This window comes from Archocentrus centrarchus, chromosome 2 (genome assembly GCF_007364275.1).
Source record: "Archocentrus centrarchus isolate MPI-CPG fArcCen1 chromosome 2, fArcCen1, whole genome shotgun sequence".
NCBI classification, from domain to species: domain Eukaryota; kingdom Metazoa; phylum Chordata; class Actinopteri; order Cichliformes; family Cichlidae; genus Archocentrus; species Archocentrus centrarchus.
This window is the reverse complement of record NC_044347.1, coordinates 12082791-12092305: the sequence shown is the minus strand read 5'-3', so window position 1 is coordinate 12092305 and position 9515 is coordinate 12082791. Positions and strand designations below refer to the sequence as shown.

The following is a 9515-nucleotide window of genomic DNA, read 5'->3' as shown; positions in this document are numbered from 1 at the left end:
GACCCCAGACAGAAGAAAACTGTGGTTTATTAAAGGTGGTTTATCCAGTCACACTGGAGCTGGACAGGTGCCAGAAATAAATACAAAACTTAGTGGCAGGGTGACACACAGTGAGGTAAACATTGATGACGACACAACAATAAACGAGGGAAAAACACAGACAATATATACACAAAGACTAACAAGGGAACAGGCAACAGGTGAGGCGCACAGGTGCGGGGAATCACAAGACAGGAAGTAAAATTAAACACAGCATAAGTAACGAAGACTGTCAAAGTAAAACAGGAAACACATAAGCATAAAGACAAATAAATCCAGGCAAACGGCCAAAGTGACAAATAAGAAGTAAGAGTTTTTAAATCAGATTTAGGGAAGGGGGCCCAGGACTGTACCGAGTGGGGTTGTTTTAGTGTTTCCAAAGTGGCAGAGGAGCCGGTACCTGAACATTCTCACAGGAATGTTTTTTGTTTGTTAAACCACTTAACGCTGACCTATGAATCATTCAAGCATTAAAAAAGCCCCTAATTCAAGGGATGAACCAGTGTTGTGTCTGCACACAAAAAGCAACTCAGCAAAGAACCCATTTTAAATTGTATCTTTAGGCACTTTGTTACTAGCAGCCTGTCACAAACATACATCATGACACAGGACCTGAGAGAAGCATCTGGACCTTCAGCTCATCCATCTACTGTTCACTGAAACCTCATCAGAAATGGTCTCAGTGGAAAGGTGGCTGTCAAGAAGCCATTCTTAGGAGGAGAGTCAGGGAGAAAAGGCTGAGGTATGCCACATTACACAAGAACTGGACTGAAAATCAGTAGCAACAGGTCTGATGGAGGGATGGATCCACATTTGGCATTATTGAAGCAGTGTGGGATCATCCTGACAGAGAACAGAACAAAAGGCAGAAACATCCAAAGAAGAGCTTTGAATGTCCTTCAAGAAGCCTGACAACAGGTTGCCACTACAGCACCCCTCACTGAGCCGGCAACACATGTACCAAAAGCAACTGCAGGGGCCCGGGTTTAAGTTCACCCCGGACCATTTCCCATGTGTCATTCACCCTCAGTCTTTCCCTGCTTTCCTGCCAACTCTCTCTTACTGGCCTATCCAATAAAGACAACAAATAAATCTTTAAAAAATAAGTCTGGAGAACTTACTAAAGAAATGAGAAGAAAGCTGCCTCAGAGAGTTCAGGCTGTGTTGAAGAATAAAGGTGGTCACACCAAATATTGACTTCCAAGCTTGTTGTACAAACTCTGGTTTTGCCTTATTTACTGTATTTCCATGTGTGTTTGTACACGTTTCAATAACTCTCTGCACCTAATTCCCATTTTTCTAGCAAACTATAATGAAATGAGGGGTGGCCCAAGACTTTTGCACAGAACTGCATACCATAAATTAAATGAAAAAGATTGTCCCCATCCAATCCCGAACCTTTGATTGGTTCCTGGCATCCTTCTCTTGCTGTGTCTTCAGTCTTTATGTGCAGGGACACACAAAGCTGAACTCCCCAGGCTGAACGCTGGTCGATGGTGGCAGCAGTTAACAGGTAATAGGGATTGAGAGCTGCATGAATCAGAACTAATTACCTTAAATAGCCACAGCCTCAGGCTTATTTTTCCAGTCCACGTCTCTCCAATTTGACAGCTGGCAAAGGTAGCTGCTGCTGCTGTGGCGGTGGCGAGGTGCTGTGTGGGACTTTTTCATCCCATTAATTAATTGCAGAGGAACTAAACCGTGAAAAGCTACAGACGGGAACTTTAGTGACCGCTCTCTTGGCAGGTCTGCTGTGACAGCCACCGAGGGGAAGTACCCATTAATAGAGTCAGGTACAGAATGAAAACGGTGAAATAAAAAAAAAGGGGCTGGATTAGTTTTGGGTGGTTTAACTTCATTTGAAGCCGAACTGAACTCGGAGCTATCAAAGAATTCCATCAAATGGAGTTTAAAGCGGATATAAAAAAAAAAAAAGCAGCTCGTTGTTCAAGGGTTTTGTTTGAAGAAGACTTCATGAATAAGAGAAGAAATCACAATAGAGACAAGAAAAAGGCAAAATATTAGCCGAAAAGAAAAAAAAAGGAAGCGAGGGAAGGGGTGCTCTGTGCTCAGATGATTTGGAATCAGATACTACAACCTTGTTAGCATCGCAAGCTTATTTCCATATTAACGACCCCTTCAGAACCTTCAAAGTAATGAATAATTGACAACAAATGAAATGTTTTGATGTCGTCAGCGCCCGGCGTGTTAATGTTTCAATGTTGCTTTCTTTCCAGCTAATTATGGAGATGGCACATGTTGTCAGAAATACATCCCCCTCGCAACCCCTGCGCAACCCTCCCACCGTCCTCCTCAGATGCCCCGTCTTTTCCAGGCAGGGGGGGGTGGGGGGGCAGGGGTGCAGACAGACACACACCACCCCGTTGTAATTAGCTAGCAGGGAGTGCTCATGACCTGCGAGGAGTCGAATGGCTGCCGCCGCTCACGGCCATTTTTTGGCCGCAGAGACAGCAGAACCTCTGAGGCAGAAGAGCTGATGGATTACTGATGTAACAAAATGGAGAGGTGGTTTGGAAGAGAGCGGGGAAGCAAGTACAAACTGTCCTGCACCACTTTTGCATGACGGGGGGTTGTACAACTCGATTGTAAAACTTCAGTAAGACAGGTTTGATTGTAACATCTGTACAGACCCTTCTAGATTAGAGTTACTGCATTTGTTTTTCACTTTGAAAGATGGTTGGCTCTATTGTGGTTAGTCCGTGGATTTTAACTTGCTTTGGTTTTGAATTTTACTCATTAGTACAAAAAAAAAAGTGTGTGAATGCATGTGCTGATAAAAAAATACCAGCCTAATATTGTGTAGGTCCCCCACATGAGAACTCCAGGGGTGTCCAGCGGTGTAGCACCAGGACATTGGGAGTAGATTCTCAGGGTTTTGCAGGCCTCAGAGGATCAGGTTCTCTCTTGTGGCACCTCCACAGATGCTTGATTGGATTCAGTCCTGGGGATTTGGGCTGCTGGGTATATCTGTCAAAGGAAGAACTTCACAGGTTTCCTAGCAGAACATGGCATTGTAACTGGTACATGGACCGGTACTTAAATAGTACTTTCTTACTACAAGCCTCATTCACCCCATTCAAGCACCTTTGTCTATGCCTAAGTGCTGGTGTTACAGATGTGGACGAAACCTTCATTAAAGAAAAAAAACAAAAAACACAATAGTCACCGAATAACTTGAAACTGACAAAAGTAATGATAAATAAAGGTTTACTAGAATCAACATTGATTTTGAATTATAGTTCAGCGGAATCTTTTTCTAACCAAACTGGCCTGGACAAAATGATGGTACCCTTAACTTAATATTTTGTTGCACAACCTTTTGAAGCAAGATGGTCTTGTAGCCTTTACCTCAAACACGCTTGCCATTAATAGTTTTTCTCGTCTCCTGAGACAGCTCTCTCCTTAACTTTCTGCTGTCCATATTCATGTGAGTTCTTTCTTTTTTTTTTGCACATTTGTCACACTCAAACAAATCTGAACATTAGACAGAGACAACCAGACTATATTACAAAAGCAGATTTTAAATAATGACTTCAATATTAAGGGGAAAAATGCTTTCCAAACCTACAGTTCCTGGCCCCTGAAAAAGTAACTGTCCCTAAGCCTAATAATGGATTGTGCCATCGTTAGCAGCAAGAACTACAATTTTGTGATAACTGGCAATGAGTCACATTAGAGTGCAGACTCATTCTTTGTTTGCAGAATTGTTTTAATTCAGCCACACTGGAGGGTTTTCCAGCCTGAACGGCCTGTTTAAGGTCAAAGCATCTCAATCTGACTTGACTTGGCCACTCCCTCCAAAACCATCATGTAGTTTTTTTTTTGGTGGACTAACTGTTGCATTTTGGATCATTGTCCTGCTGCATAACTCAAGTGCTCTTGAGCTTTAGGGCATGAACTGATGGTCGAATATCCTCCTTCAGGATTTTTGGTAAATCAGAATCAGAATCAGAATCAGAAGGTTTTTATTGCCATATGGGTGAACAGGTTCACAGCATTAGGAAATTGCTGCGGTACTTCGTGCTTACAGAAAAAAACAAATAAGTATAAAAACTATAAGACAATATACAAGTATACAAATTGCAAATATACAGAGATATTAGAGCTATAACTATAGCACAATATTACAAAATTACAATATATACAGTGCAGAGACTAATTGAAAGATAAAAGAATGTAGACTAGATTCCACTAATATGTACATCAGTGCAGTCAGACAGGTGCATAGACATAGGGTCATCAGCGTTTGTGGAGGGTGGTGGTAACAGTCTTAGGGTAATTGTTCATGAGTCCAACAGCAGAGGGGAAGAAACTGTTCTTATGGCGGGAGGTTCTGGTCCGTATGGACCGTAGCCTCCTGCCTGAGGGGAGAGGGTCAAAAAGTCTGTGCCCAGGGTGAGAGGGTCGGCTGTGATCCGACCTGCACGCCCCAGTGTCCTGGAGGTGTACAGGTCCTGGAAGATGGGAGGTTACAGCCAATCACCTTCTCAGCAGAGTGCACAACGCGCTGTAGTCTCTGTTTGTCCCTAGTGGTGGCTCCAGCGTACCACACAGTGATGGAGGAGGCGAGGATGGACTCAATGATGGCAGTATAGAACTGCACCATGGTCCTTGCTGGCAAGTTGAATTTCTTCAACTGCCGCAGGAAGTACATCCTCTGCTGGGCCTTTTTGATGACAGAGGTGATGGTGGGCTCCCACTTGAGGTCCTGGGTGATGGTAGTTCCCAGGAAGCGAGAAGAGTCCACTGTGGTGATGGGGGTGTCAGTCAGGATGATGGAGGGTAGAGGGGCTGTGTGCTTCCTAAAGTCCACTATAATCTCCACTGTCTTCTGGGCGTTCAGTACCAGGTTATTGTGGCTGCACCAGGACGCCAGACGTTTGACCTCCATCCTGTAGGCCGACTCGTCCCCGTCTGAGATGAGTCCGATGAGAGTCATGTCGTCTGCAAACTTAATAAGCTTGACAGACTGGTGGTCAGAGGTGCAGCAGTTGGTATACAGGGAGAAGAGCAGAAGAGAGGACACAGCCCTGAGGAGTGCCAGTGCTGATGGTCCGGGAGTCCGAGACATTCTTCTCCCCAGCACGTGCTGCTTCCTGTTCGTCAGGAAGTCAGTGATCCACCTGCAGATGGGATCTGGCACGTTCATCTGGGACAGCTTGTCTTGGAGGAGATCAGGGATGATGGTGTTGAAGGCAGAGCTGAAGTCCACAAACAGGATCCTGGCGTAGGTTCCCTGGGAGTCCAGATGCTGTAGGATGAAGTTCAGAGTCAGGTTGATGGCGTCGTCCACAGACCTGTTGGCTCTGTAGGCAAACTGCAGGGGGTCCAGAAGGGGGCTGTGAGGGACTTGAGGTGGGACAGCACCAGACGCTCAAATGACTTCATGACCACAGAAGTCAGTGCCACAGGTCTGTAGTCATTTAGTCCAGTGATCCTTGGCTTCTTGGGGACAGGAACAATGGTAGCGGTTTTAAAGCAGACAGGCACGTGGCAAGCCTCCAGTGAGGAGTTGAAGATGTTCGTGAACAATGGGGCAAGCTCGTTAGCACAGTGTCTCAGTGTGGCAGGTGAGACACCATCTGGACCTGGAGCTTTGCGAGCTTTGACACTCCTGAACTGCTTTAGCACCTGGTCCTCCTGAATACAAAAGACTGTGGGGGTGGGGGAGGAGGGGACTCTGGGGTGGGAGTCCTTGATGATGTGGGCTTCTCTGAGGTGTGGGAGTGGGGGAGGTTGGGGGGTGAATATTTGTGTTGGCTGTATTGTAGTTGGGACTGGTGGAGGTGTGAAGGCTGCTGAACTGACCATCAAAACGACAATAGAACTCGTTCAGTCTATTTGCAGTTTGTAGGTCGTTGTGGAGTGGGGGGTTTTAGGCTTGTAGTTGGTAATCTGCCTAAAACCTTTCCATACAGAGGCCGCGTCGTTCTCTGAGATCTGCTGCTGTATATTCTCAGAGTGATGTGATCTAGCAGTGGCCACTTCCTTGCTAAACCTGTACTTGGCCTCTTTGTAGCAGTCTTTGTCCCCACTTTTAAAAGCCTCCCTCTTCTCTATCCACAGCTGCTTCAGTTTGGGAGTAAACCAGGGTGTGTTATAACAGTGACAAACCCTGGTGCGTGATGGCACAATGCTGTCCTCGCAGAAGTGGATATACGAGGTTACAGTGTCCGTGTAGTCATCCAGACTGTCACAGGCAGCCCTCATTGAGTCCCAGTCTGTAGTTTCGAAGCATGTGCGGAGCTCCTCCACAGCCTCACGGGTCCACTGCTTTGTTGTCCTCACCACAGGTTTTGAGAGCTTCAGCCTCTGTCTGTACGCGGGGATCAGGTGGATCATGTCGTGGTCAGAGAGGCCGAGTGCAGCGCGGGGCACTGCGTGATAAGCCCCGCTTATCGTGCTGTAGCAGTGGTCTAGTGTCTTCTCCTCTCTGGTCGGACATGTGATATATTGTTTATATTTGGGAAGTTCCTGTCTCAGGCTGGCTTTATTAAAGTCCCCAAGTACGATGATAAGAGATCCGGGTATGTCCGCTCCATGCACAGAATCTGCTCTGTGAGCGCGCACTGGGCCTCGTGCACGTCCGCGTCCGGCGGGATGTAAACAGCAGCCAGTATGAATGAAGCGAACTCCCGCGGAGAGTAGAACGGTTTACAGTGAATGAAAAGATATTCCAGTGAGGGAGAGCAGTGCTTAGCAATCACGTCACATCCGTACACCAGCCACTGTTGATGTAGAAGCAGACTCCTCCACCTGTAGCCTTGCCGGAAAGCGCAGCTTGCCGGTCTGCGCGGAGGAGATGAAATCCCTCCAACTGGAGCGCGCAGTCCGGTATCTCCTCACACAGCCATGACTCCGTGAAGCATAACACACAGGATTTGGAAAAGTCTCTATTCATGCTCCTCATCAGTATCAGTTCGTCCATTTTGTTCCTAAGTGAACGCACGTTGGAGAGGAAAATCCCAGGTAAGGCTGTGCGTAATCCACGTCTCCTTAGCCTCACAAGCACGCCAGCGCGCTTCCCTCTCTTTCGGCGTTTCACTTTCTGGGCCAGAGTGTGTAATAATCCGCCGCAGATGCGACAAAAACAGGAAATAAATCCGAAGGTGTTGTGGACCTAATGTTGAAAAGCTCTTCTCTGGTGTAAGAATACCCAGAAGAGTGTCCAGACACAGAAAAACGCACAAAAACAAGCAAAACAGAGCGCACCGAAGTACCAGGGCATCCATTCGCGGCGCCATCTTGGTTACAAGAGCAGAATTCATGGTTCCATCAGTAACATCAAGTCGTCCTGCAGCAGCAAAGCAGCCCCAGACCATCACACTACCACCACCGTGTCTGACTGTTGGTCTGATGTTTTTCTTTTTATGAAATGCTGTGTTAGTTTATGCAAATGTAACGGGACTCAAACCTTCCAAAAAGTTCAGCTTTTGTCTCATCAGTCCACAGAATATTTTCTGGGGGATCATCAAGATGTTTTTTGGCAAATGTGAGACGAGCCTTTGTGTTCTTGTTGGTCAGCAGTGGTTTTCTCCTTGAACTCTCCTTGAACTCTCTGTCTTATTGTTGAATCATGAACTCTGACCTTAACTGAGGCAAATGAGGCCTGCAGTTCTTTACATGTTGTTCTGGGTTCTTTTGTTACCTCCTGGATGAGTCTTCGATGAGCTCTTGGAGTAATTTTGGTAGGTCGGCAACTCCTGGGAAGGTTTGCCACTGTTCCAAGTTTGGCTCTCACCATTGTTTGTTGGAGTCCCAAAGCCTTAGAAATGGCTTTGTAACCACTTCCAGACTGATAGATGTCAGTGACTTTGTTTCTCAGCTGTTTCTTTAGATTGTGGCATGACGTGTTGCTGTTTGAGATCTTTTAGCCTGCTTCACTTTGTCAGGCACGTTCTATTTAAGTGATTTCTTGATTTAGCAGGAACTTGTCTTTCCAAAAAACGTGGTTAATCACAGTTAATTTATGATTTAACAAGTGAGGGCAATTACTTTTTTCACAGCACCGTAGATAGAAAAACTATAAAGAGAGAACAAAGTATGTCAATGGGAAAAGAGAGACAAAGAAAGAAAGGATCAATGATTGGTGTGCCACGAGCTGGTAGAAATAAATAGAAATCATGCCAGTGCAGTATTACCTGTGTAGAAACATGTACAGTAAGAACAAGTCTGACTGCAGCATCATACCTGGGAACATTTTTTTGTGCAAGTACTCCTTCTCTGGAAATATGGACACCATCGGCTGGACCGTTATGGGGGGCTGGCTGCATCTTCAGAGTGATAATTTAACCACAGAGCAAATTAAAGAGAGGAAGTCCTCTGTTACCAATGAAGGAGGTATCATCAACTCCAGTCAGACTTGGTGAGATCAACAGGATGAGCCTGTGTGTCTGTAAAAATCAAAATCGGGTGATTTCAACTCAAATTTTCCCTTAAATGTGACTGAGCCTGAAATGATATTAAATCCCAGCTGCCCCCCCCCCCCCCCCCCCCCCCCTGCACTTCATCCCTGAAAACATCTTTTCAGACACGGTTAGTCTGCGATCAACTTGTCGTGCAGACACCTTGTCTCTCTGATGCACCTTTACGAGACGACAGACAAACCGGAGCTGACAGAGGTCGTCTGTGTCACGCTGACAGACAGCTGGAGAGAGCGTGAGCGCTATATTTAAACTACAAGTGTTTGTTTGTGTACATTTGTGCGAGCTCGAGTGTTTATCTGAGCGTGTGTGTGTGTGTGATGGTTCAGTCAGGTCAGTGTATCCTGAAGACACTGTCAGGCGGGATTGATTTCCTCTCTCTCGATCCGTGGACACATTCCTGTAACACAGCTGACCCCCCGAGTTGCGTTACCTTGTCATTTTGCGACATGGATCAAAGCCCAGACGAGCTCGAAATAGCCGCACGGTGACCTTGAACTCTTGGAGGAAGTGGGGAGGAGATGTGAGTGACAGGACAGAGGTTCAGATCAGATTTCAGGCAATGGTTTTGACCTAAAAATGAACCTGAGCTGCCTCAAGTTCATAGAAATGAACCCAAAAATGAATAAACAAAGAAATCAATATACATTGCCCTTTTTTTGAAGCTTGGAAACATGGTATTTCGGAGTCACTGGTGTTCACGGGCGTGATTTTGTTGAGTTATTGATCAACGTAATCTTTCTGAACACGTTCCACTTCAAATGTACCGCAAATAATCAAAGTTTCTGATGCTGTGAAGAGCCTGCTTCAAAGTACAAGCTTTATATGATATGCACAAAACTACAAACACTCCTATTAGTCATGTCAATGCACGAATGTTAAGATTTGTTACTAAACTTAAACCATTTCTAGAAAAAGTCATTCCTGCTTTTATTACATCCAGAGTGGATCGCTACGATTCATTATCTATTGGACTGAGCAGCAGCTTCAAAATGCTGCCGTTAGACTCCTGACAGGACACGAAGCGTGATC

The 9515-nt window shown here is 45.7% G+C and overlaps 1 protein-coding gene across 1 annotated transcript in view; it reads left to right on the top strand.

Moving 5' to 3' along the window:
- Positions 1 to 8932: 8932 nt before the first annotated feature.
- The window catches only part of LOC115798618 (aldehyde oxidase 1-like), an 18949-nt gene continuing 18366 nt past the window's right edge, over positions 8933 to 9515 (top strand). The window contains exon 1 of the mRNA XM_030755526.1: positions 8933 to 8970. Coding sequence (XP_030611386.1) covers positions 8933 to 8970 — 38 coding nt within the window. The remainder of the gene's footprint in view (positions 8971 to 9515) is intronic.